This window comes from Suricata suricatta, chromosome 13 (assembly GCF_006229205.1).
Source record: "Suricata suricatta isolate VVHF042 chromosome 13, meerkat_22Aug2017_6uvM2_HiC, whole genome shotgun sequence".
NCBI lineage: Eukaryota > Metazoa > Chordata > Mammalia > Carnivora > Herpestidae > Suricata > Suricata suricatta.
Window position 1 is genome coordinate 12,450,360 of NC_043712.1, and position 26,659 is coordinate 12,477,018.

Consider the following 26,659-nt stretch of genomic DNA (forward strand, 5'->3'; position numbering starts at 1 on the left):
AGCTGAGGTTTTGCCTTCTCCAGCTTTCCTATAGCTTTGTTTTCATGAAACCGCTATGCATTGAACTGAAAGAGCCCACCAGGCTGAGAAAGAGCGAGCCCAGGCTTCGAAGACACAGCAGAAAGTGCCTGGTGACTAAGGATGGTAAACGCAGGCCCCACAGCCCGCTGCTCTCTGTCACCTCACCACCACCACCTGCCTCAGCTCCGGTCTGCAGTTAGACTGATGATGTCACCAGAGTCTCCTGAAGCCTCATCGCTCATAGCCACTTGCCATATATTATTAAGTGGATCTATAATGCACGTACCATTTTCTACTGAATTTCCATTCCTTTCTTTTCATGACCAGGGAAAGAAAAATAGAGCAAGGATGACTTTTTCCAACTTCTCATCCTCATTGTCCTTCACTGAAGAATAACCTCATCTTGAATTATCCCGAAAAATGGTCATTCAGGCTCTGATTTCATTAATAAGAATGAAGCTACAGTTGGATAATTATCATCTGACTCATGCACATTCTATATAGACAAGTAAATGGATTTCCACTCATCTTTTTTCTTGATCCACAAGAGGAGGGGACACAGCTGTATATCTTTCTTTTTCTCTCCTGTATTCTCCACTTTGTTTTTTGAAACTTTGGGACAGTGTCAATTATGTCAGAAGCTTTCTACCTTATCACCTCCCAGAGAGATAAGGGGAGTCCTCCCGTGAATCTGACGTCCTTGTGATTTGAGTCTGAATCTAATTAGAACCTGCGATTTTGAGGATCGGGAGATGTTATGCAGGTGAAGGGTTGTTGGAGGCAGAGGGAATGAGAGGCACAGGCTGGCTTACCCCATCCTAGGGCTTGTGAGGACCTGAAGGAAGCCAAAGCCAAAGCCGCACCTGCAGTAGCACACTAGATGAAAGGGCAAGTGTCAAGGACAAGTGGTGTTGGAGTTAGCCTTGGGTGTGGGTTTGTGCTGTGACACAGCACCCCGTGCTCAGAAGGGCTCTGTGCCCGGGTTAATGCTCTGCTGTCACCATCATGAAATAGTCAATACTTTTTGAACAAGCCCTCCCTTTTCATCTTGCACTGGATCCCACAAATTCTGCAGCCAGCCTCGCGTGGGTATGAAATCCAACTCTGTCACGTGCTCGCTAGGCGATCTTGGGGAACTCGGTTGGCCTTTCTGAGACCCAGTTTCTGGTTTTGTAAAATGGAGAGCAGGATTCCTCCTTCAAGCACACCATCATGAGGACTAAATGAGATTATGAATAACTGGTGCCTGATAAATATTCCCTTTCCTTAGCGGAGGAGGGTCTATCAGAATCACCCCGGGGAGGGGGTTGTTTTCCAAAATGCATTGGCCTGGGGTCCACTCTGAAAGATTCTCACTTGTAGGTGTGAGCTGGGGGGTATGTAGTGGCTTTGAAAGGGCTTCTTAAGTGATACTGATGTATATCTGAGTTTATGAAAGGTAGCCTTGGGTTTTCAGAGATCTAGCAAAGAAGCAGCTTAATAGAGGAGAGCAGATGGAGAGGGAGAAATTGATGGACCACTCCTGATCCTCAACTTAATGAAAAAACCTTTAAGGAGGAAAGAGGTCACTGATATTGCTGAAATGCACCAGGAGAACTCATCCCATCATCAAGGTTCCTATAAAATTTTCTGCTCTCCATTTGGTCTGACAAGAACACCCAGAGGCAGAGGGGCTGTGGACAAGAAAAGCCAGGGTCAAGGCCCAGGGTGGGGGCCAAGTTTGAACTTACCGTTACCTTAATGACCCTCACGCCGTACTCGATTCCTGAAAAGATACTGTAGCGAGAGGGAGTAATCCTGAATTATGTTTCTCGTGCCCAGATTCTAGGCTTTGACATCCTTCTGATGAAAAATCTGAAGCCTATTCTATTGGAAGTAAATGCAAATCCCAGCATGAGAATCGAACATGAGCAAGAAGTAAGTATTTTAAGTGTCTTGTTGAATATATTGTCATACAGATACCCGTGTCCTCTCTCGAGTTCACTCAGCTACACAAGATTCAGCAATTCTCAGATTTGCACAAGTGAACTCCCGTTCAAGTCTAAATAGTTTCAGTTTCGTGGAGCTCTGAGCAGAGTCTATAAATATAAGACCTACCTGACCCTTGGTAACTTCTCAGCATGCTATTCTTCCAATTTTTAAGGTCTGCAGACATAGAAGCAGCTGAACCTTTCCATCAGTTTTGACGTGAACTAATTAGTTAGCCTCAGGAGATGAACTAATTGAAATTCTAGGACTATGATTTAGCCATGTCGACATACTTGAATCACTAAGATAAATAGTACTTTTAACTGTGGTTATAATTTTTCCTCCCCCACCCCCCTTAAAGATGCAGAAAAAAGACTGGGAGGCAATATAGCAAATACTAATATTGGATTTGGGGGGGATTGTGTGGATTTCTTTAATTTTCTTAACCCCTTCTATGTTTCCAACTGTCTACAGCGAGCATCTATGATTTTGATAATTAGAAAAACGTAGTGTTCCTTATGTGTGCATTTCCACTTTACCCGTTTCGTTGATCTGTTAAAGGAAGCTGACATTGTAAAAATAACATAAAGGGAGGCTTTAAAATATTCTTTTCTATAGATTAACATAAGCAAAGCCTAACAGTGTATGGAGCTGGTGCTGATAGGTACTCGGTACGGAATCACTCTGTCCGCCATTAACACTGACTCCTTACCCATTCAAGCTTTCTCCAGGGGTCTTTGAGAATGTCCCCAGCCTTGTTGATGAAGAAGTGAAGGTGGCCGTGATCAGAGACACACTACGCCTCATGGACCCACTTAAGAAGAAAAGAGAGAACCAGTGAGTATATTTTATATCATTTATTTCCATCAACTCTGCTAGCAGTGTCCTGAGCAGCTAAGTTCTCTTAGAACATTGTAACACTGTTGCGTGAGATTTACATATGAAACCACCTCACCCATCATATTTTCATTTGTGGACATCAGCCTCCAAATATAATGACTTACAATCAGGGATGGAAACTTGTGTATGAATCTGACATTTGGGATTCAGCCGATGGATTTCACCGGATTGTTATCTGGATCTGGAAAATCTCTTCTCCGAACCCACTTCCCCTGAGATGGGGTCTCCTCTTACCCACCACTGTTCTCATAGAGCTTTTCCTGGAAATGCCCAAACATAGGGGGAAGGTAAAACAGAACCACAGAGAGGGCCACAGGTTTGGGCGTGATAAGGATCATTTCCTTTTTACTTTCTTCCTGACGTTTACACTCTTGCAGGATAAGCTTTTGGTTTCAACGTTTCCAGAGCCACTTGAAGGAAGTTCTGGAAGTTCTGTAATCTTTACAGCTATTGTTCTTTCCCGTCCCACTGACCCCAAGGCGCGTGACTCCAGTTGGGGCATTGGTGGGAGTATGTGCCCTGCTCCTCCCTCCCCATTATCACCCCGGAAGTGAATGGCATTTCATTTGGGTATTTTGTTTTGTTTTTATCAAATTCCTGGCTCTCACAAAATAAATACCGTTATGCTTGTTTTAGGCAGAAAAATCAAAGCACTCCTTGTCCGCCCCCCATACCCCCCACTGCCATGACCCCCGACAAATCAGCTTGACCTAAACGCTCGCAGACAAATAAAACACTTGTCAGCTGTGGTTCGAGACCACAAGGAACACTGACTTCCCTTCCCTAAGCAAGTGGTGTTTTGCAGGTTCCTCTCCTGCAGCACCTCATCAGCTGGGCTCAAGCCCAGACAGTGCTAGAATATTCTGCAGTGGTGCTTCTCCCTCGGATGCACGTTACAGCCATCTGGAGAGCTTTCGTAAATACCAGGGTGAGGGCCCCCACTTCTAGAGACGCTGATTTTAATGAGCCTGGGCTGGAGGCCCGGCCACAGGAGTATTTTAGGTTCCCGAGGTGATTCTACCGTGCAGCCAAGGTTGAGTGCCACCGCCTGGCAGGAAATGTCGCTCCGTAGGAGCATTTGTCATATTCTGAGTCAGGCTGGATGGGGCCTGCTCGGCCGAGCGAGCGTTGCTCCTGGGCATTCACCTTGGGAAGCATAGAGTGCCATTGTGGGCGAGGCCTGCAGTTCGGAGAGCCAGTCCCACCAGGTGTGGCTTCCGCCAACAAGAGCTTCAGAGTGGTGGCCTGTCAGCACTGCCGCGTGCTCGAGGTGGCCCTGGTGCCGCAGGTAACGGACCCACTCGTCCGCGCACGTACCTGCTTTCGTTAGCCATCCCTAAGGCAAAGCAGCAGATGGATTGCAGTTTGGTCAGATTAATTGCAATAAAACCCATTCCTTGGATATCTGCTCTCTAAGGGCCCTTGATCTCCCTGGTGGAGGTTAGGTCTTGAGAGGGTGTGTGGCGCTGTGGCGGGGTTTCGGTGGCTATCCGTGTTCGTATGGCGTGCTGGCACAGCCCTTTAAAGATGGCTTTGACACATTAGCAGTCTGATTTTCTTCTCTTTCTTTCTTTTTTTTGGGGGGTGGACAAATCCATTGTGTGGCCACCAAAACCAGGAAAACATATAAAAGTATCACTATATTTTCACATTGAATGGTATTGAAACATGAGTAGCTTTCTTCTTATTGTTTTAGGGGTTTTTTTTTGTTTTTTTGTGTGTGTGTTTTTGTGGTTTTTTTTGTTTTGTTTTGTTTTTGGTTTTATTTTACCTACACTTGGCATTCTGTATCATCTCTGTGAACTGCAGAGCTAAAATTTAATAGTGATGGGGCACAGGACCACAGGGAGGATGGGAAAGGCATTTGCTGCTTATCAATCATAAGTAGCAGAACCTTGTTTTAACTGAAGGAACACTGGCTTTTTAAAAAATCGATAACCAGGAATAGGTAAAATTTCTAGAACCTGACCGCAATTCTAATATAAAACCCTTTCATCTCCCCCTTTTCTTACCTAGCATATAGCCAAATGTCATTTACTGATAATCTTCCTAAATTTCATCTTTAAAAAGGAAAACAATAATGATTGTCCATGAAAGTACTTTTTAATCCGTAAGGTGTGTTTATATATAAGGAATTATTATTACCATTCTGGTAACTTTACCATGCAGATAAAAACGGGCAAAATTATCCTCAACTCCTCTGTGTAGAAATGTTTCAGAATAACTTGAAAAAACACCATACTTAGGCCCACAGAAAATGCCTTCTGTCGTAGTGCTGAATCATATGTGTCCAAATCAGAGACCGTGTCACTCTGCAGAAACTGATGTCACTAGACTTCTAGGAGGGGAGGGAGCTTTAGAAATCAGAGAACTAGGGAGCGCCTGGGTGGCTCAGTTGGTTGAGCCTCCAACTTTGGCTCAGGTCATGATCTCATGGTTTGTGGGTTCAAGCCCCACATCAGGTTCTGCGCTGGTGCCTAGCTCAGAGCCTGGAGTCTGCTTCAGATTCTGTGTCTCCCTCTCTCTCTCACCTTCCCCTGCTTGCACTGTCTCTCTCTGTCTCTCAAAAATAAATAAAAAACATTAAAAAATTATTTTTAGAAATCAGAGTGTCTCGGGGCACTTGGGTGGCTCAGTTGGTTGGGAATCCAACTTCAGCTCAAGTCATGATCTCACGGTTCATGAGTTTGAGCCCCACATCGGGCTCTTTGCTGACGGCTCAGAACCTGGAGATGGCTTCAAATTCTATGTCTCCCTCTCTCTGCCCCTCCCTGACTCATGCTTTCCATCTCTCAAAAATTAATAAACATTAAAAACAATTTTTAAAAAAGAAAAGAAACCAGAGTGTCTTGTGTTTAAATAGGATGTGACCTAAACCTTTACTTTTTTTAAATGTATTTATTTTTATTATTTTTAACATTTATTTATTTTTGAGAGTGAGAGACAGAACATGAGAAGGGGGAGGATAGAGAGAGAGGGAGACGCAGAACCCAAAGCAGGCTCCAGCCTCCACTCTGTCAACAAAGAACCCGACGCAGGGCTCAAACTCACCAACTGCGAAGAACATGACCTGAGCCGAAATCAGACGCTTAACTGACTAAGCCACCCAGGCGTCCCTCAAATTTATTTATTTTGAGAGAGAGAGTGTGTGTAGGGGAGGAGCAGAGAGAGAGAGGGAAGGAGAGAGAAAATCCCAAGCAGGCTCCATGGAGTCAGCATGGAGGTTGACCTGGGGTTCGATTTCACAAACCATGAGATTATGACCTGAGCTGAAACCAAGAGTTGGTTGCTCAACTGACTGAGCCACCCAGGTGCTGGTGACCTGACCCTTTAAGAACAAATGATATCTTAGCCTTTCCTTTCAACTCTTTAGCCAATGAGGGTCTGCAGTGCCCCTCATTACTTGCTTCTGAGCGCAACGTCGTCAGCAAGACCACTGAGGTGGATCTTACTGTCCCCATACACACTGAAGAAAAATGGTAGATAGACGTCCTGACCTCTTCATGCCTCTCAACTTCTCTGGGAAGGTGCAGAGGGGACATGTGTCTATGCATCAGACATCTCCGCACACCTCAGGGGCTGACAGGCTGGGGGCAGTTTCCTGGTGGGACTGAGAGCGCCTTCCGTGGGCACGGAGCTGGCACCCATCCTGGCTGGGCTGGAGGCTTTCTCCTGAGCTCGAAGAGATGAGATTGAAGTTCTGACCTCAGGGAGGCTGCAGAGCTGTGCAGCATCCGTGTCCTTCTCTATAAAATGACATTTAAATGAAACAACATGAAAAACTGTTCATAGCAGCCACTTAATCATGCTTAGCCCACTGCTCAACAATAAAATAATCTACTAGAGTATGAAAAAGAAATAAAGCTCAGCTATCATTACCTTTCCTGGTATACTTAGAGTAGAATTCTGAGTTAAAAAACAGTGACATTCATCATCAGGGAAATATAAATCAAAATCACACTGAGATACCACCTCACGCCAATCAGAGTGACTCAGATGAACAAATCAGGAGACTATAGATGCTGGTGAGGGTGTGGAGAGACGGGCATCCTCCTACACTGTTGGTGGGAATGTAAACTGGTGCAGCCACTCTGGTAAACAGTGTGGAGGCTCCTCAAAAAACTATCAGTGGAACTCCCCTATGACCCAGCAATAGCACTGCTGGGGATCTACCCAAGGGATACAGAAGTGCTGATGCATAGGGGCACATGTACCCCAATACTCATAGCGGCAATGTCAACAATAGTCAAATCATGGAAAGAGCCTAAATGTCCATCACCTGATGAATGGATCAAGAAGATGTGGTTTATATATACAATGGAGTATTATGTGGCAATGAGGAAGAATGAAATATGGCCATTCGTGGCAACATGGATGGACCTCGAGGGTGTCATGCTAAGCGAAATAAGTCAGGCAGAGAAGGACAGATGCCACTCATAAGTGGAACAGGGGAAACTTAACAGAGGATCATGGAGGAGGGGAAGGGGGAAAATAGTTGGGGAGAGGGAAGGAGGCAAACCATGAAAGTCTTGAATACTGAGAACAAACTGAGGGCTGGAGGGGGAGGGGAAAAGGGGAAAGAGGGTGATGGGCATGGAGGAGAACACTTGTTGGGATGAAACCAATTTGACAATAAACTATAGAAGAAAAAAGAAAAAGAAAGAAAAAAATAAAATGTGAAAAAAAACCCCACCTGTTATACCAATGGCCAATCAGGCTTCGGATTTCTCTTGAGAGTGACAAATAGGTCACCAGCTTCAGAAGCAGCCTATCTGGGTTGTGCACGTAACACTTCTGCACACATGCATCACCCAAGACAAAACCCAGTGGAGACGGTCAGTAGCTTGTCACAAGGCACAAGGCTGGTGAGAGGAGGAGTAGGAACCGGATCCAGGGTCTCCTGACTTCAACACCAACGTCTCTCCCCTGTGTCATGTTGTTCCACAGACCTCCAGCTTCTCCAGTGAGTCAAAGCTAAGCTTGTAAGATAAGGGGGGAAAAACAGGAAAATCAAGGTGTTTGGGTGCCTTCGGTCTTTTTTCTTTTCTTTTCATAACTTCTGTCTGAAGCAGAAGTGAATAAGTTGCATTCCCTGATTATTTTAAAAACAAAGTGATGATTCCATAAAATGATTAATTTTTGGGAGACTGGGAACCATCTTAGTAGTAGTTGCCCTTTTTTCCCCTGAATGTAGATATTGCTGGGGACCAGATTCTTTTCTCCTGAATCCTAGCCCTTCGGGGTCCCAGGGAAGTGCAAGTGAAGTCAGAGACAGGCAGGCTTGGAGGAATCTACAGGGACTTTCTTGATATTGTGGTGCCATGGGTGCCTGGGAGCTGTCATGCGGATGCCCATCTCTTACTCAGATGTGTGTATTTGGAACACGACTGACATAAGGCACAGAGGCCCCTTCCTCCCAGGAACAGCTCACCGCCCTCTCCCAGTTCCGTTCACTGCCTATCGCAGCAACAACCAGGTGTATCAGGCTGACAGGTCAGCTTTCGATCTGATCCAGACAACTTTATCCTCTGAAGGCTTCCCTGGGAGCTCAGGCTTCACTTCTGACCTTGACTCCAAGCATCTCCCTTGGATCCCGCACCATGTTTAGAGCCATGAATTACATGAATCCCCGGATTAGGATGATTCTACATAGAATCTAGGATTAAGACAGAGCATTCTACAAGAAAAGAGACCAAGGGATCTCCCAGTGCTTCAGTTTCACATCCAGGGCTTGTACCAAGACCAAGGAACGTAACTCTGTCTTGTCCTGGAGAAGATTATCAGAAACACATTAATCAGAGGTCCCCTGAGTCTGGACCCCTGCCACTTAAACAGACAGTATATCCTACTGAAATCCCCTCAGTGGTAGGGAAGAGAGGCTCCTAAAATATGTAGACTACACATGCCTTCATAAATGCAGGATGTGATCTTTCTTACTAGAGAGTGCTTTTCCGCAAACAGTCTTTCACAAGAATCATCTAACCATCCTGACAAATGGCCTGTCCATGCCTACACAGCTGACATGTTGAAATTCTGGATCTCACTGATCCCTAAGGATTCCTTTGTGGCAAGACCCTACAAATCAGGACACACTGACCCCAAGCACCTTTGAAGATTTCTACATAAATCAGGAGCCTGGGTCACAGAGAGATGAATGTTTGCGTGTTTACTTGCATTTCATTGACAGCATGTCAAGGATTAGAGAAATAGCTAATGTCTATTAAGGTGCTTGTTGAGCACTTACTATGCCCCTGGGAGAAGACTCACAAAACTGAACCCGCTCACAGGCCAGTAGGAGAGGCGAGAAAGATCCACACATACAGATCAATTGGGTGGAAAATGCAAAGTGTGCCCTAAAGGTAAAGGCATATTGCCAAGGGAGAAAAATATAAGGAAGGATTATTTACTAATAATTAACAGATAGTTAAAAAAAAAAAAAACCCTGACAAGGAGAAGGTGGCACTTGAACTGAGGAGGAGTAATATTTGAAACATACAAATGGATGAAGAGATGTCCAAACAAAGTCACCGGCTCTGTTGGAGGAAACAGGAGTTCACATCAGCTGGAGAGGCAGGTGCATGAAGTGGATTAAGGGGAAGCAGATGAAGACCCAGAGGCCAGAAGGATGGCCTTGAATGGCAAGCTAAGAAAATCAAAGCTTGTTTTCAATCCAGAGTACATGAAGGCTTGAAGGGTATCTGTGAGCCCACTAACTACACACGATTTTGTGTTTATGTGTATTTTTCCTGGAAAAAAAGGGCAGGAATTTCATCATGTTTTCAAATAGTTGAGAACCCAACAGTCCTGTTATCACAGAAGCTACAGGGAGCTAGAACAATTTATCCAAGGTCGGGGTGTTGGGGCCTCAAGATACATTGTACCCTCTCTACCTCGAAGCGCCTCACATTTTGGATGACAGTCAGCAAACTGGAAAAATATGTGTGCATTTTCAAGTAAGAACAGACAGGAAATGACTAATGATAAGTGCGTTCTGTTATAGGCAAGAAATAAAACCAAACAACTCTCTTCCATTTGAAAGTGTTTAAGCATTAAGTCAGGAGTAACCAGTAAAAGCCTCTTTCGTGTGAAGTTTGTTGACCAGGAACCACTTCCGAAACTTATGGGGAAGGTGGAATTTCCTGAGCTCAGTGAGAGTGTCGTTTCAGAGCCCATTAGGCAGGAACCGGATCCTCCTCCCCGCCCCCAGCAGCCAGGCCCACTGCCCCTGTCGCCCCCGCTAGGACCAGATGGGACACTAGACAAGCATATGGCCCGTCCCCATTATGGGGAAATGGCAGTGCAGAATCGTGCGTGGGCCCTTCCAGAGTTACTCCAGGTAGAGATGGGGGTAGCAAACGTGTTTGGAAATCTCCTTCAGCATTGCTTCAGTGAGCCTTAAATGTTCACGTGCTTTTAATAATGAGGAGTTGTTAGCTTTTTGGAAGGAGGCAGTGTGGCCTGGGTTCGGGAGACCAAGGTTTTGGTACCAGTTCTACCTGGCCCTCAGATAAGTCACACTACTTTCCTGCACCCAGTTTCCTCATCAGAAACAAGAACAAAAACAAGGGAATAATAGTAGTCACTCTGCCTCTTTCGCAAGCTGTTTTCTGGCTGCTGACTGCGCACGCACAGTGGTGTCTCCATCTCTCCTACTTCCTGCGCAGAGCAGCCATATGCACTAGTGCGATTCCCACTTCTATTTTACAGATGGGGATGCTGAGGCTTCGAGAGGTTGAGTGACATGCCCTAGACCACGCTGCTAATAAGCAGCAGCCTGAGATGTAGAGTCAGGTCTGCCTAGCTCTTGCCTTGAGAGAGAATGGATGTGAGCTATTTAGCAAACCAAAGAGACGTGTGCCCACAAGGTATTCTCATTACCTGGGTGGGCACCTGCCTTTACCAAAAACTTTGGGCAGGGGCTTCTCTTTTTATTTTCAAGTAGGTGCTTATGCAGTGATTGGTTATCTCCTGTGCTGAAGCTCCATGGCCAGCTAGGTGGTTACTTCATTTCCTTTAATGTTCAAAGCCAGAATGAATAAAATGTGAGCCGGTGTGCGGAGAACGCCAGTTTATGGCAGGATCTGCACATGACACAAGAGAGAACCAGTGACAGGCAGAAAATTACTGGTGTGTTGTTGTGCGCCCCAGACTGCGAACCTGTGGGAAGTTCAGAAGAGGGCAGGGGGAGCCAAGGATTAGGTCGAACCACATGAAATTGTTGATATTAGACCTTTTTGTTTTGGACCCACAAGAATGGCAGCTTTTAATGATCCAACTAATAGATGGCCTGGAGTGGCCAAGGCAGCTGTCTTGAAGGAGGAGGGTCTTCTGTTTGCTTGGGTTTGGTCTCATGAGAAAATAGAAACACGTTTTGGGGAGGAAGGATGGAGACAGGAGGGGTGAGGCAGGGTTGGGGAGGTGGCCGGCTGGCCAGGACCACCAGTCATGCTTCCAAAAGGGCCCTTTGGGATGGAGAGGACAGAGGCTTCCCTGCGGCGCATTTCTTATTAATTTTTTTTCTCATTATAAAAGTAGTATGTGCTTATTGTTGAAAAATTAGAAAATACTGAAAACTGGAAAGCATAACATAAAAATCTCCCTTAAATTCAGCACAGCCACCAAGAGTTAACCTTTATTAACTTTTTAGTTCATAAAAATCATATAATTTTCTTCTGTCTACATCGTTTTATAGTTGAGGCCATACAATCTATATAATTTTTGTGTGTTTTTATTTGTCTCCATTTTATGTGACAATAATTTCCCCTTCTTGTTAGCCAATTCTATAAACACCATTTGCATTAATGGCTGGGCCAGAGTCGGCCTCCGTGTTGGTGAATGTTTGGTTTATTTCCAGCATCTCATGCTTAAAGGTCTGTGTGCAGTTTAAGATGTTTTAAGATCGAGGGGGCCCCGGAGGAAGCAGGAATGGAGACCCACTCATGGTTTGAATGCACAGGTAGGAGACAGCACAGTGGGTAAGAGTGGGCGCCCCGGAGTTTGGAGGTGAATCTTGGCGCTGCCATTGACAGCTGAAAACGGTACAGAACTGTCCTCCCCTTCCCATACTTTGGTTTCTTCATCCATAAAAGGGAGTTTGCGGTAGGATGCTTCTAAAGCTGCAAAGCAATGAGAACTTCTTAATTTGGAGGGAGAGAAAAATGCTACTTATTCCTCTTGGTCGTCGGAAATGTCCAATCTGAATGTATTTAAATAAAGCCAAACAACATATGTAACCTAGGGCCTCTCTTTTTTTTTTTTTTTTAAGGGGAAGAAAGTGTGAAGGAAGAGTTGGCAAAGTAGGTGGGCAGGGAGCTCCAATAGTGACAGGTTAATCTTCGGCTGTTAGGATGGATTTGATTTCCCTCTAATTATCCTCTAGATTAGAAGAGATGAAAGATCAAAATTAAAGCCAGCTTTAGTCATCACTTGAAAGCCCTTGGTTATCACACCAAATGGTGGGGAATATTCTCCAGCTGCTTCCCTTCCTTTTTACTAAATTTCCATTTCTTCCTCCACTTTAAATGGCATAAGGGCCCCTTGCAAGCCCCGTCACAGAGGCTAATGTGGGGGCAGGATGGGAAGAGCAGCTCAGAACTTGAGCCACTCAGTTCCCTGGGACCCACCCCCACCCTCGCCCTCCGCCAGGGGCGCTCACATCCAGAGTGAGGATCAGCTGGGGAGCCGGCTGTTCGGGCGTGAGTGCTTCCCGCCTGGGCGGATGTCTTCATTTGCCTGGGAAGCATGCTTTCCTCCTCCAGACTGTCCACGCCTCTGCAGCACCAGAGGACAGCCCAGATGAGCCGCCAGCGCATGCACGAGTGCCTGCATGCGTGCATGAATGAATGAGTGTCGAGGGATCCTGACGTGTGGTCCTGGGCTACAGGCTGGGTCGGGGTGGCCCTGAGCCTCTGTGAGGTGCAGGGCACAGTGGGAGCTCCCAGCAGCAAGGTGAGCAGGATGGAGGCAGTGAGAGGGGCCTGGGCAGAGAAAACAAGTTCTTCATGAGGACCGCAAGGCAGAAGAGCATGGGGCTCTCGGGGCACAGAAAGAAGTCCAGGACTCCAGCTGTGTGGCTTCTATGAGCTCCAAGCTGGAGACGGTCTAACTCCACCAGCAGAAATATGCGCGTCATGGATATTCGCTCCCTGGAATCCTAGATGTCAGTGGAAATGTGCCAACTCCAGCTCTGTGCCTCGATATGGATATTGAGCAAAAGATGCCACTGACAAAAGATTATCTACAGTCCAGTTCCAACAAAATAAAACTCAAAACAGGCAACACTAAACTTTATTTTATAGAGATGTAACCCTAAGCGGCCCAAGTAGGAAGAAAAGCAAGGGCAAATGATGAGCGAGTTTCAGATAGTTGCTTCTGAGTCGCACTGGGGAGAGGGAGGTGTGACCTCAGAGGGGCACAGTTGGGTGATGGCTCCTGGCCATGCTCTATCCTGGTGGTGGCCACATAAGTAGTGGCATTATTCTTTAAGTGCGTGCGTCTGCTGCATCCACCATCCCGTAGGCGTGATATAGCCCAGCTGTGCAGGTGAACTAAAGAAGTCAGCGTGACAGGACTATAGCAAGTCAGCAGGGCCGGATGCTGCAGGATCTAATGGGTCAGGACAAGCATTTTGTTTTTGTCCTAACAGCAGTGTTTCAAAAGCAGCAGGGTGGCGTGATGAGATTGGTATGTTAAGGAGGTCACTTTGGCTGCAGCAGAAAAACCAAACTGGCGGGAGGCGAGGGTGGACACGGGGCAGCTGGGAGTTTTGAGACGGTGGGTTGAGAGGGGAAATTACTAGTGTTCGGAACGTTCTCCTGCATGTGCGTATCTGTTAGCGCAGGCTCCAGACAGCCCGAGTTTCCACACACCAGGGCCTCTCTGAGCGACTGAAAGTGTCCTCAGAGGGCTGATTGGGAAGTGGGATTGGACATCCCTCCGCTCAGAGGAAAGAATGGAGGAGAATAAAAGACCCCAAGGGACAGCATTACCGTTGTTGGCCTGTTGCTTGGGAGAGGGATCAGCTCTCCGCGGGCAGAACAAGGAAACATGGAGATTTGCGGAGAGATCTATTTCGGCTCAAGGAAAGAAACACATGCACAAAAACAAAAAACAACCTTACGTTGCCTGAACTGATCAAAGTTGACTCAGAGGAGTAGCGGGTTCCAGGCAGCTGGAAGTGTTGGAGTCAAGACTAACTGGCCCCCTGCAGGGAAGGAGCACCGGCCCTGGGATCAAACAGACATGGGTTCAGTTCCAGGTCTTGTGATCCTGGGGAAGTCGCCTGATCTCTCAGAGTCCGCCTTTCCCCCCGCTCTGCACAGTGGGACAATGGATGTCTGCGAGGATCAAATAGGGACCAAAGCAGATCTCTGGGTACACTCGTTCCACAAGTATCTCTTGAGTTCCTACTGAGTCTGTGACATCTGTTATCTGCTTCAAGCCGTCACCAGTTCGCGCACAGGCCTGCCGTTGGCATTAGTGGAGCCTGGGAGCGAGCATACGTTAAGGTCTGAGCCCTCTGACGGCTCCTCCCTCTCTTCCCACTGCTGGTTCCATCCCCCACTGCAAGGGGTGGGGAGATTCTCCAGTTCCCACGCCTAAGCTCTGTCCACACCACCCCCCACCCCAAGCCCTGTCAACTTGGCCATTCCTCCTAAGGGGAGCACACCAGAAGCACCATTTGCCCTTGAAAGGATGGACTCAGCCATAAAAGGAGGGGACCCAAGGGTCCTGGGTACCAGAAGGTGTGGGACACACACCCCAAGTGGGCATGTCTGTTTGGCCTAGGGGACTCCTTGCCCCACAAATAAGGGGGCTACCAGAGCTGGGCTAAAGCAGGTGCCTCTCAAGTGAAGAGCTCAGGCCAGGGGCTGCTTGCCAGGTCTAAGTGCAGTATCTTCTGCAAGATTCCTAAGTGCTGCTGCTTAATTATCTTCGGTATGCTCGCCTGTGAGTTCCTGAGCTCTTTCGGGGCCTTAGTGGCCTGCTGAGAGGAAGGGGCAAAGCCAGGAAACTGGGGGAGAGGCCCAGAACCCCTGGGGAGGGGTGGGACAGGGCCAGCCGCCCAGATTATAACCTGGGTCAGGTTTTCCAAGGTAGCGGAGGGAATCTCTGGGCAGGATGTCATGTAGGAGTCCCTGGGCAGCGACAGAAGGAACCTCCTGATCCCAGACTATCTAGCCAACCTGAGGAAGAACTGAGGGCACCGGCACCTTCCCTGAGAGTGAGGCGGGGGCTCGGGGTGGGAAGAGAGCGGCAAGACCCAGGCCTCCGCTGCATCGCCTGGAATTTGAGCTTGAATTAGAATTGCCAGCATGGCCGCCGGGGTGGCAGAGCTGGTTCTCAGGCTCTGGGCCTGAGTCAGCCAGCCTGCCCCAGACCCTCTTCTGCTGGTGCTTTCCAGTCGGTTCCCGCACGCCCTGCTGAGGCCAGCACAGGCTGTAGGGTTGGGTGCAGGTGGAGTCCCCAAAAGCAGTCCTCAGAACCTGCAACTGAGCAGGGGCAGAGGAGCAGGGAGGCGGCACAGGCTGTGGCCCAGGGGTGGCCACACTGTCAGAATCACCTGGGGTGGCGGGTTGTTAGAGCCCAGAGGGCAGTGTCCCATGCCCAGAGTTCCAGTTCTTTTGCGTTTCTTACGGGGTCCCCAGTGGTGCTGGTCCAGGCACAACACAACACTTTGAGAACCGCTTGCCTGCCAGCCCTGGGCCTGTGTCCTTCCCAGACCGTCTGAGGACGCTGGGCAGCAGCCCCACAGGCCCTGTGCTCTCCGGCCAGCACGGGAGGTCGCATCCTTACTAAAACAGCTCTTCCAACGAGGGAAAACGTGGCAGATTTTCCCCCCCTCTCTTCCTTCTCTTCCGCTGGTTGGCAGGCAGAGTCCTAGATGCATTCTTAATTGGAGCCTTCCTCTCCAGCAGAACAAGTGGTGGGGAAAATTTTTTCTCCAGGCAACGGCAACATGTCTGTCTCATTTGTCGGGTTTTGCACAGTAACATGACAGCTTCTGAGGCCACTGATTCGAACTTAGGTCCTTCTAGGAACGCGTCATTCGTGATCAGTACATACATCAGGTTGCAGATTTTAGCCATTTCATTATTGAAAATGGGAAGGCATGCTTCCTTGCCCCATGAATATTTTAAAATGCAATAATAGACAAGTTGCATCTCACTCCCAAATTTCACTGTTGTTCTGAACCACTCTGTATTTGAGCATGATTTGCTTCTCCCGAGGCATGAGCTCTGTTTCTGTTCAGGGGATTTGGTGGCAGAGTGATTTTGTTCCAAACCATGGAGGAGTCTAAGACATAGGGATCAGGTCATCTTAGCACCGTTTAGTTTGTCCTTGGATCTGAAAATGTCCTTGCTGGAAAAGGAATTATAGAGCAATAGTTTTTTTCTGAAGGGAGATGTCATGTTGTATAGTGGTTAAAAAAAAAAACAAAAAAACAAAAAAACAACCCAAAGCGTTCGAGAATCCAGTGGGCCTGGATTGGTTTTTTTAATTTATAGTGTATTGTCAAGTTGGTTTCCATGTAACACCCGGTGCTCTTCCCCACAAGTGCCCCCCTCCGTGTCCATCATCCCCCTTCCACTTTCCCCCTCCCCCTTCAGCCCTCAGTTCGTTTTCAGTATTCAAGAGTCTCTCATGGTTTGCCTCCCTCCCTCTCCCCAACCCTTTTTTCCCCCTTCCCCTCCCCATGGTCCCCTGTTCGGTTTCTCCTGTTAGACCTATGAGTACAAACATATGGTATCTGTCCTTCTCTGCCTGACTTATCTCACTTAGCATGACACCCTTGAGTTCCATCCATGTTGCTACAAATGGCCAGATTTCATTCTTTCTCACTGCCATGTAGTATCCCATTGTATATATAAACCACATCTTCTTGATCCATTCATCAGGTGATGGACATTTAGGCTCTCTCCATGATCTGGCTATTGTTGAAAGTGCCGCTATGAACATTGGAGTACATGTGTCTCTATGCGTCAGCACTCCTCTATCCCTTGGGTAGATCCCCAGCAGTGCTATTGCTGGGTCATAGGGGAGTTTTACTGTCAATTTTTTGAGGAACCTCCGCACTGTTTTCCAGAGTTTGCATTCCCACCAACAGTGTAGGAGGGTGCCCGTCTCTCCACACCCTCGCAGTGGGCCTGGATTTGAATGTTGACGTTTCTCTTGTTCACTCTGAAATGTGGGGCATTTACTTGACTTCTCAGAGTCCCAGTTTTTTTCATTTGCAAAGTGTGAAGAATGATAATAACTGCTTAACAGAATTATTGTGATCGTTAAGTGAATTCAAATACGTAAGTCTGTAGCATAACGACCAGACGTGTATTAATAAGTGGTAGTTATTTGACAATTATCCTTATTATTATTATACAAAGTGCCTGTCACAGCACTGAGCACATAGTTCAATAAATGGTAATTATTATTACTATTATTGTCATTACAATGCGTACAGATGGACATATATCAAAACCACTGTGTCCCCCCATGCAAATTATATGTGTTTTATTTTGAAAGAGAAGCAAGCCAACAGGAATTTACATAAGGAAATGGACATTTTAATGAAGTTTAACAAGATTAAAGTAAATCAACTGTGCTCATATAAATAGTTTAATTAAGGTAATCCCTGATGCGAAACATTTGTTCAATTTGTGCCTAAAAATGAAAATGGGTTCCACAGATTTTCAGGAACTTCACCTTGTTACTGTGCACGGGTATGGGGACCTTAAATAAGAGCAGTCTTCCCATGGAAAGGCACCTCTGACCACGGGAGATGGGGTGGGGTGGGCCTCAGGATCCCGAGCCTCACCCTGAACTTGACTTTGGAGCTCCCCACACTTCTCTGGGCTGTGGCTTGGTCATCTCCAGCTTCTGCTTTGGCCTGAATAAATGCTGTGATTTTCTAAGGGCTTGCGATTTATTGCTCTTAAAAAAAAGAGAGAGATAGGGTCCCCTGGGTGGCTCAGTCAGTTGAGTGTCTGACTTCGGCTCAGGTCATAATCTCACGGTTTGTGGGTTCGAGCCCCGCGTCGGGCTCTGTGCTGACAGCTCGGAGCCTGGAGCCTGCTTCAGATTCTGTGTCTCCCTCTCTCTCTGCCCCTCCCCCACTCATGCTGTTTCTGTCTCAATAATAAATAAACGTAAAAAAAAAAAAGGAAAAGAGAGATTTAAAAAATAAAAAGGAAGGGTTTATCCTTTAAAAACCTTTAGACTCTGCAAATTTTGCCAGTTGCTTTTAAACCACCAGGTATTAGGTACTAGGTACTTGAGAGCAGGTTAATTGGAAGCTGTGTTTATCATCTGGAGCGAATGTACTTGCACTGTGCCTTTTACTGTCTCCTGCCATCCAGCTTTTCTGCACAGGATGATTTGCTTCTTCACTGCATTCAGAAGAAACACTTTAGTCCTGGTCACCAGCGTTAATTAGTTTGGAGAAACAGGATTGTGTCTCTAAAAATAGTTCTGACACAGAAGGCCGTCATTTGGTGCTGTTATAATCTGGCTGCTTTGTCAGGGGGACATGAGGAGGCTTTGCATCTTATTCTTGGTCCAAGTTCATTGCTAGCATCTCTGCAGTTGGCGAACCACTGGTCATGATCTCTGCAATGGTGCTCACCCCTGTGCTTGGCTACCGGAGGTGTGGACAGCGCCTCCCATGCTTCGTGTCCTCGCAGTCATTCTACTACCAGTCGTTTGTGGGAAATCTCTCCTCTGGTCCTTTTTTTCCCCCCCAATAAATTTTATTTATGAAAGCAACATATAGTCATAGGTATTTTAGACAGTGCAGCGAAGTATAAAGACAACCACAGAAGATGCATGGGATACAACCTGTTGGCTTCTGTTCTTTTGGACACCGTGGATTTCACTGTAACTAACTAGGTTTGCTTTAGCATTGGTCAAGTTCAGAACCAAGTCTGTGGCCGCCTCTGGCACCCATGGCCATTTCAGCAGGTGTTTGGTGAATGAACATTTTATGCCATTCCTCGTCTCTGTTGTTTATTCATTGGAAAATGTGAGGGATGGTGTGCTAAGGTCACAAAAGGGAACAAGAAACACTCCTTGCCCACAGGGGTTCACGCTCTAATGGTGAGGCAGTGAGGTAAACGGTTGGCACAAGATCATGTGGCGAGTGTGACCAAGGTGCGAGCTCAGTGCAATGCAGGGACCACAGGATAGCCATCTGACCCAGCTCTGGGGTGGCCGAGAGGGCTTCCTGGAGGAGGTAAGGCCTAAAATAAGGAGACCTGGACGATCAGGAGGCGTGTCAGCCAGGCAAAGTGAAGACCTCCTGGTCTGAGTCTGACCCTTTTCTCGACACCTCATTTAAGTCTCTCATCTGACCTATCCGTCTGCCTTTGAAATTCTACATCCCCTGGTTGGTTCTATTCACAAATCCCTTGTTTTGTACTGGTGGTGAATTTCCACACGCACACACTTTATACCAGAGTGCTATCTCCTTGAGAACGGAGATTTTTCACTGGACCTAGGATAGCGTAACAGTGTGAATGCGGGGTATCGGTGAGGCGGACAGACCAGCCTTGCTGTGGGCAGCAGAGGGAAGGAATGCCGTGCGGGATGCCTGGGCCCTTGTCTGGACTCTGCCACACGCTGCAGGGCCAGGCCTGTGCTGGGGGGCCTGTGGATGGGAAGAGAACTCCGTGCGGCTCCCCCCACCCAGCTCCATCATCTGCACTTTCTCACCTCTTCAGGTGGCTTGGGCTTGACTGCGGACGACCCTTTCTGTTCTACCATTCTGCTGGCTCAGTTACTGATAATAACGGCACTAAGTCTCAGCTTGCTAGACAGGTGGGCATTTTGGTGGAACTCTGGCAGCAGATGTCTGGATGAGTTGCAAATTATAGATGGCCCCAAAATGCGTGCCTAGCCTCTGAGCTTGGTTATACCTCACATAAAGGTCATTGTTGGCTTTCCATAAACTGGTTCTTGGCCCCTTCTTAGTAGTCGAGAAATGCTTTGGTTAATTTTCTATTTCTGGGCTCTTCGTGGCATTCAGATTGCTTTATGTATTATGTCAGATTAAGATCTCAGAATTGGCATCCCCTTGGTTTATGATGTAGTCATCTGAAGCTGTGTTTTCTCTTTTAGTTTTACATTTGAGTTATTGTGGGTGATGTCACCCAATTCTCCCATTTTTTCCCTCCTCCTTAAACTCTGTGTCCTAATCTGAATTAAATGGATGGCATTCATATAGCAAAGAAATATTTGGGGCGATCTATCACGTATGTGCTGACATTTAAGCTACGTCTTCCTTAGGGAAGAGCTCTACCTCTTTCCAGGCTTTATCTGGGAAAGGTTCGGATCTTTGAGGAAGGCCCAACCCACAGCCCTCTTTTCTGCCTGAGTTCTACAGTGACTGAGAATAAGACAAAAAAATAAAGGGGATCAAGGCCAGAATATCACTGTCACCATGGAAAAGGCGATGTTGGAGAACGTGTCTTGTGTCCAGGGGCAAAGGAGCCTCCTGATGCTGAGTCCAGAGTGAGAGTCCCGTGGGCAGCGGCTCCCCACCTGCACAAGCAGGATGGCAGGAACCAGAGCCAGTCCTGGTGGCACAACGTGTCCCCCAAGGAGGCAGGAGGAAGGGCTGAGTGGCGTCTGCCCAGCTTCAATCTCTAAACTCACTCATCAGAAAAGGACCTTGATTTCCTCAGGGTTACAGAGTGAGGGTGGGGAAGGGAAGGGCCAAAGATGTCCTGCTGAGTCCCTCCTGTCACATGGAAAGAAACATCCAGGGTAGTGAAACAGTGTCTCCCTCCCCCCCCAACCCCAATCCTACTCCCCTCTGAGGAAGCAGAGTAGCTGGGGTTCAAAGGGCAGGCTTTGGAGCCTGACCCCGTTCAAGCTCTAGTCTCCACTTACCGGCTGTGCGGTCAGAGATGAGCTCCTTCACCTGGCTCAGCCTCACCTGTAAAACAAGAGAAAGTCGGTCATTCTGAAAGTCAGGCGAGATAATTTGTTAGAATGCCAGGCACATAGTAAGCGCTCGATAAGTAATAGAAAGTCAAAAGAGAGAGCATGTAGAAATGGCCTCTGTAAATGATGCAATTTTATATAAATATAAAGAAGTATTATTTGCAGTGCTGGTATTAATAAAGTATCGATTCCTCTGGCTACACGGTAGTGTTAGTGCCCCCTGTGTAGGCTTATTTCCATAGGCCAGGGGACCTGATGGCTTGTTCGGTATGCATCTCTTCTCTATCAGCTTTTTCAAAGAAGATCCAGGAGCCAGAAGGAAAGAAGAAATTAAATTAACAAGAGACTTCCTTGTATCAGAATGACCATGCCTCTGTTTCTAGCTATTTCAGCAGAGTCTCCTGGAAGCTGTCATGTAATTCAGTAGCAGTCATTAGAAAGTCTTCACTCCATTTAATTTATGCTGAAAAATCATTAGTGGGACTTTGACGCAGGCTGGTATGTGGCCGTCAGGCCTCGACAGCTCCACTGGCCGGGGGCAGACCTCGAAGTGGGCTCAAGACAAAATGGGGAGGCCATAGCCTCACTCTGCCTCTTCTTGGTCCCTCCTGGTCACCGTCAACAGCCTCATAGTTACTGAGTGTTACGGCGGCCAGCTACTTTCTTGGTTTTGCTATAACCCATGTGAGGTTTTACTACAGGCATTTTACTGTTATACTTGCTCACCGATTCAGGCAGGCACACTCATCTGCGAGGAGACGGCGATGTCTCAAAGTCTGGAAGGAGGCTCCGTAAGGCCCTGGCAGCTTTCACGCCATCCACATTGGGTGTGGACCAGCAGAGCCCCACTTTCCTTGGCAACTGTTATTACTGTTGTCTAGCCACAGCTGCATTTTTTGTTTTGCTTTGGGTTTTTTGTTTTTGTTTGTTTTGCCTTTTTTTGGTTTTAATAACGTTTGCTTTTCTCCCTCGACCAGGGAGCCTTTGAGCATTGCAGTAGGGAGCGGGGCTCTCTGGAAGTTCCGTGCTACATTCTCCAGTCTTAGGACAGGCTCTGTTTCTGCTCTTCTGGTGGAGAAACCTGGCCCTTAGCACCGGGTCTCAAGGATACGAATAGTTGGAGTTTCATTCAGTTCTAAAAGAATTTATAAACCCCTCTCCTTTTCCAGGCCCACAGGTGGAAATGAAATAGTAGTACCCATCTTGTGTGGTTGAAGTAGTAAACGGCAAGTGCCCACAGTACCTGGTACCTGGTAAGCACGTGGCGAGAGTAGCTGAGGTGTGATTATTGGTCGCGGCCTCGGGGAGCAGCCAGCAGGCTGGGAATGACACATAAGCAGATGATCCCAATGCCATCGGATGAGTGCCTCGATGGAAAACACAGAAATGAGGCTGGGGAAGGGCTGGTCGCACTGTCTGGGGGACACACTGAGGACTCTGGCCATGGAACCTGGGGCAGAGGAGGTTTGGGATGACTGGTAACTATTCTCACATATGTAGAAAGGTCCTCTTGGGAAGAACACATTTATTCAGTACTGTTCCATTAGTAAGAGCTAAGACTAATGGATAGAATGTACCAGAAGGCAGATTTTTTGATAGATATGAACAAAAAGTTCCTAATAATCAGGGTTTGCTGACGTGGAACAGGGCTGTCTCAGAATCCTGTCCTCTGTCACCAGAGGGCCCATGCAGAGCCCATAAGGGGAGGGGCAGAGGAGGGAGAGCCCAGGCTTCGGTTCCAGAGAATCACACCTGAACCAAACCCGTGCACCTGCTGTGTGATCCCAGGTGGGATCTGATTCTGGGATCCCACCTAGACCATCTGACTCTGCTTTCCTTGCAAGGGCCCCCTGGCAAGTGCACAAGCCCTCGATGAACTGGGGAGCCTCATGCGAAGTGGTCATCACTGTATTTCCTGCTGAACGTGTCTCGGTTATGTCCCAGCAGTTTGTGGACTGGGAGAATAAATGAATCAATGATTTCCCCCCAAAACATGGCCCTGACGCTTGAATTTGGGTCTTATCTGCAGAGCCTAGTACATATAATAGATTCCAACTTAAAATGTATTGCTTAAAGGAATGAGTGAGGGATTAAGTATGTTAATTACTGCTACCTAACATGGGAGTCACTGGCTAAGCACTTCACAGACATCTCCTTTAGTCCTGAACACAATCTCATGAGGCGGCTCCAGAAGACAGAGGGGCCATGTAATCTGACTCAGGATTAGAACATAAAGCCAGCATGGATGGGAGGCTGGCCCAGCTGGTCTGTGGGTCCTTCTCACCTTTAAGATTCCACATTTCTAGGGCAGCTACACTCTTGGTGAGAAATGTTTGGGTCTGTGACTGGGGGAGACAGATTCCCATTTGGGTCCACCTTCCCTGGGGATCCGGGCTCTCAGTCTGCACGGGGTTGCATCCCTGCTCCTACAGCTTTGTGTCTGCACTAACTTCATGCGCGAACGTTTGGAGCCACGGAAGCTCCAAAAGCAGTGCTTCGCTCTCCTGTGATGCTGTCCGTCCAGGAACGGTCTAACCACCCTCCCCCCAAGAATCACCGCTACCCACTGCTTGGCAGCTAGCGCTCAGGGCTGTGGATTCTGTGATCCTGAGCATGGCTGGACATCTGCCGCTTCCTAACTCTGTGACTTTGGGCAAGATGCTCTTCAAGGCTGTTTCTGGATTGGTAAACTGAGACAATACTGACCTCTTACAGTTATTGTGAGGATCGATGTCAAATGCTTGTCCAGTCCGCTGCTTGACAATGAAAAGCCTCATAAAGTGGCATGGAATGGCCATCCCCAAGTGACTTTTAGAGTTCTCAGACATGGTAGATTCTACTGGATGGATTTACTGTAAGTTGCCTAATTACAGAAACATACATAAAACCATTTTCTCCACCTGCATAAAACTGAGGTGCACAGACGTGGCACAAATATTGAATAAATGAAGACTAAAGTTTCAATCAGTGACAACTGCCTTCCAGCCACAAGTGCCTTCATTTCTCAGTACAGAGAGATTCCCAGGATCATCGGGAATCTGGTCTCCGCCCTGCCAAACTGCCGTATTCCAGCTGAGCTCAGGGCAGAGCTGCAGCTAGAGGAGCCTCCATTGTCTCATCTGTAAAATGGGGGTAACTGTAGCCACTTCATAGGGTCATCAAGAGGATTAAATGAGATACTACACGTCAGGGCCTGGGATCGGGCTTCACAGTGACACTTGCTCAATAGACCTCAGTTCTAGTACCAAATATGAAAAGGACTAGTTCAGTGTCGGGTTGTAAAAGGAGGCACTCACTAAACAGGACTTTCCTTTATTCCTTTTCCATTTACAATCTCCTTCAACCTGTGAAAGCACTGCGCCAGAATAACGAGGCTTTTCTAGCCATCGCGCCAGCTGATGGAGGGCCCACGCTGTGAGGGAAAGATGCTGGGCTCTTTGTTCAGCGGGGACTGCTGGCAGCTGAGCTCCGCCGTGGTGCCGGGGGATCACAGGGGCAGGAAGCTCTGTGCGTCCCTCCTGTTCTCCGAGGGGAGGCTCCGATCCAGCGTCCCGGGCCTGGAGCTCAACACATCTGGCAGCTAAGGCAGAGACGGGGCTGGCAGGCAATGAGTTCGAGAGCGCATTTTCTGTTCCAGGCCCGGCGGAGGCAGGGAGCGGGCACCGGGAGACACCTGCTCCTCACCAGAGCTTCCTCTTCCACCGCCGCCAGGCGACTCTGAGTCTGCTGCCTCCAGCAAAGAGCAGGCAAAATGCACCGGCACACCCAGGCGGCATCTTAATAAAAATTACACATCTGTATTTTCCACGTACTTCCACGCCTCAAAGTCAACAAACTCATTTTTACCTGTTTGGGGGTTGAAATCTTTCTAGAATGCATTACACACACCTGCCTCCTGAAATCGGAAGAACATGAATTGGACACCTTTTCTCCCTTCTTGGGGCCTTGGAGTTAAGAGGTATGCCAATGAACTGTCTCCCTGGAACCCAGACAAACCAGCAGACAAACAACTTTGTCCGTGTTGTCGATGTCCCGCCTGCAAGCGATTTCAAGTTCTCCGTGGTTCTTGACAACCGGCCGGAAAGATTTGTGGATATTTATGGGCAACTTGAGCCCCCACTGGAGACAGGAGCTGGGAGCCGAGCAGGGTGGAGAAGGCAGGGGCCATCCGACCTGGGAAGACCTGGCTTTAGTCTTCTTTTTTCCCACTTGAGAGCTGGGCTGCCAGGGACAGGATATGTAACCTGAGTTTCTTTATAAAACCGAAGATAACAAAGCACACCAAGAGTGTCAGTGAGGTGGAATAGCTCAGGGATCCTAAAGTCAAGTACTGTAGGGGCCAACCAGGTGACATAGGATTTCAACAGGCTGGGGCACCTGGGTGGCTTAATCAGTTAAGCGTCCGACTTTGGCTCAGGTCATGATTTTGTGATTTGTGAGTTCTAGCCCCGCGTCAGGCTCTGTGCTGACAGCTTGGAGCCTGAAGCCTGCTTCAGATTCTGTGTCTCGCCGTCTCTCTGCCTCCCCCTGCTCATGCTCTCTCTCTCTCAAAAGTAAATAAATATTTTAAAAAATGACTACAATAGGCTGGACAGGCATACTGACAAATACCTGAAACAGAGGTTCTCAAGCTTGGCCAGAGACCAGAGAACTTCACCCAAGCCTGGGCCCTGCCTCAGACCAATCCAACCAGAATTTCCTCGGAGAGCCAATAAGTGAAGTGTTTTTGTGATTTCCAGAAATTCCACAGGGAGATCAATTGGTACGGCAGGACTCAGGACGTGTTCATGATGCTTAATTGTGGACTACTTTCTCTAAGGCACTTACACATTGACCTTTAAAATAATCTTTCTCAGGGGCGCCTGGGTGGCTCAGTCGGTTAAGCCTCCGACTTCGGATCAGGTCATGATCTCACGTTCGTGGGTTCGAGCCCCGTGACAGGCTCTTTGCTGACAGCTAGCTCAGAGCCTAGAGCCTGCTTCCGGTTCTGTGTCTCCTTCTCTCTCTGCCCCTCCCCCTCTCATACTCTGTCTCTCTATATCAAAAATAAATAAAACATTAAAAAAATAAAATAAAATAATCTTTCTCGGTGCCTGGGTCATGATCTCATGGTTCATGGGTTTGAGCCCTATGTCAGCGCAGAGCCTGGAGCCTGCTTCGGATTCTGTGTCTCCCTCTCTCTCTGCCTCTCCTCTGCTTGCACGCACACACACACACACACACACACACACACACACACACTCTCTCTCTCTCTCTCTCTCTCTCACAAAAAAAATTTAAAAAAATAAAAAGATAAAATAATCTTTCTCTCCAGTATTGTCCTAAATGGCAACAGTAAACTTGGGAAATTGTCAGTAGTTAGTAGTTTGGTCTGGATGGAGGGGGTGGAGTATGTAGGAAGCAGGGGGATGAGGGACAAGGGTTGGCAGCAGTCTGGTTATAAAGGGCCTTGAATGCCAGGCCAAGGAGTCTGAGCCTTCGCATGCAGGCAAGGGGGAAGACCCGTGGGCACGGTAGGGGAGGAAGAGCCGGCAGCGTGCTCTATAGTTGGCAAGAGAATCGTTCGCGGTTGGCCCATTGAGCGGATCAGATCAAGGCATTCATTCTTCAGAGCGATCCCTGTCCCAGCCCTGGGTTCCTGCCCTTTGCATTTGCATAATTTCCCTTTAGTTATTGCTTTCACTATGTTCACAGCCCAGACTGGCAGGGTCTGGTGCAGGGGAGGATTAAACTGATGGGACCCCAGAGGACCTTTTTTGGTCATATTATTAACCTGACTATTTTTCAGAGATTTGATTAAAAGAGATCATCTGGGGTGTGTTTTCTGCTGCAT

General features: G+C 47.7%; 1 protein-coding gene across 1 annotated transcript in view; it reads left to right on the forward strand.

The window, feature by feature from the left end:
* The window catches only part of TTLL11 (tubulin tyrosine ligase like 11), a 246,110-nt gene that overhangs the window by 116,277 nt on the left and 103,174 nt on the right, over nt 1-26,659 (forward strand). Inside the window, exons 8-9 of the mRNA XM_029919622.1 lie at nt 1,843-1,938; nt 2,711-2,826. Coding sequence (XP_029775482.1) covers nt 1,843-1,938; nt 2,711-2,826 — 212 coding nt within the window. The remainder of the gene's footprint in view (nt 1-1,842; nt 1,939-2,710; nt 2,827-26,659) is intronic.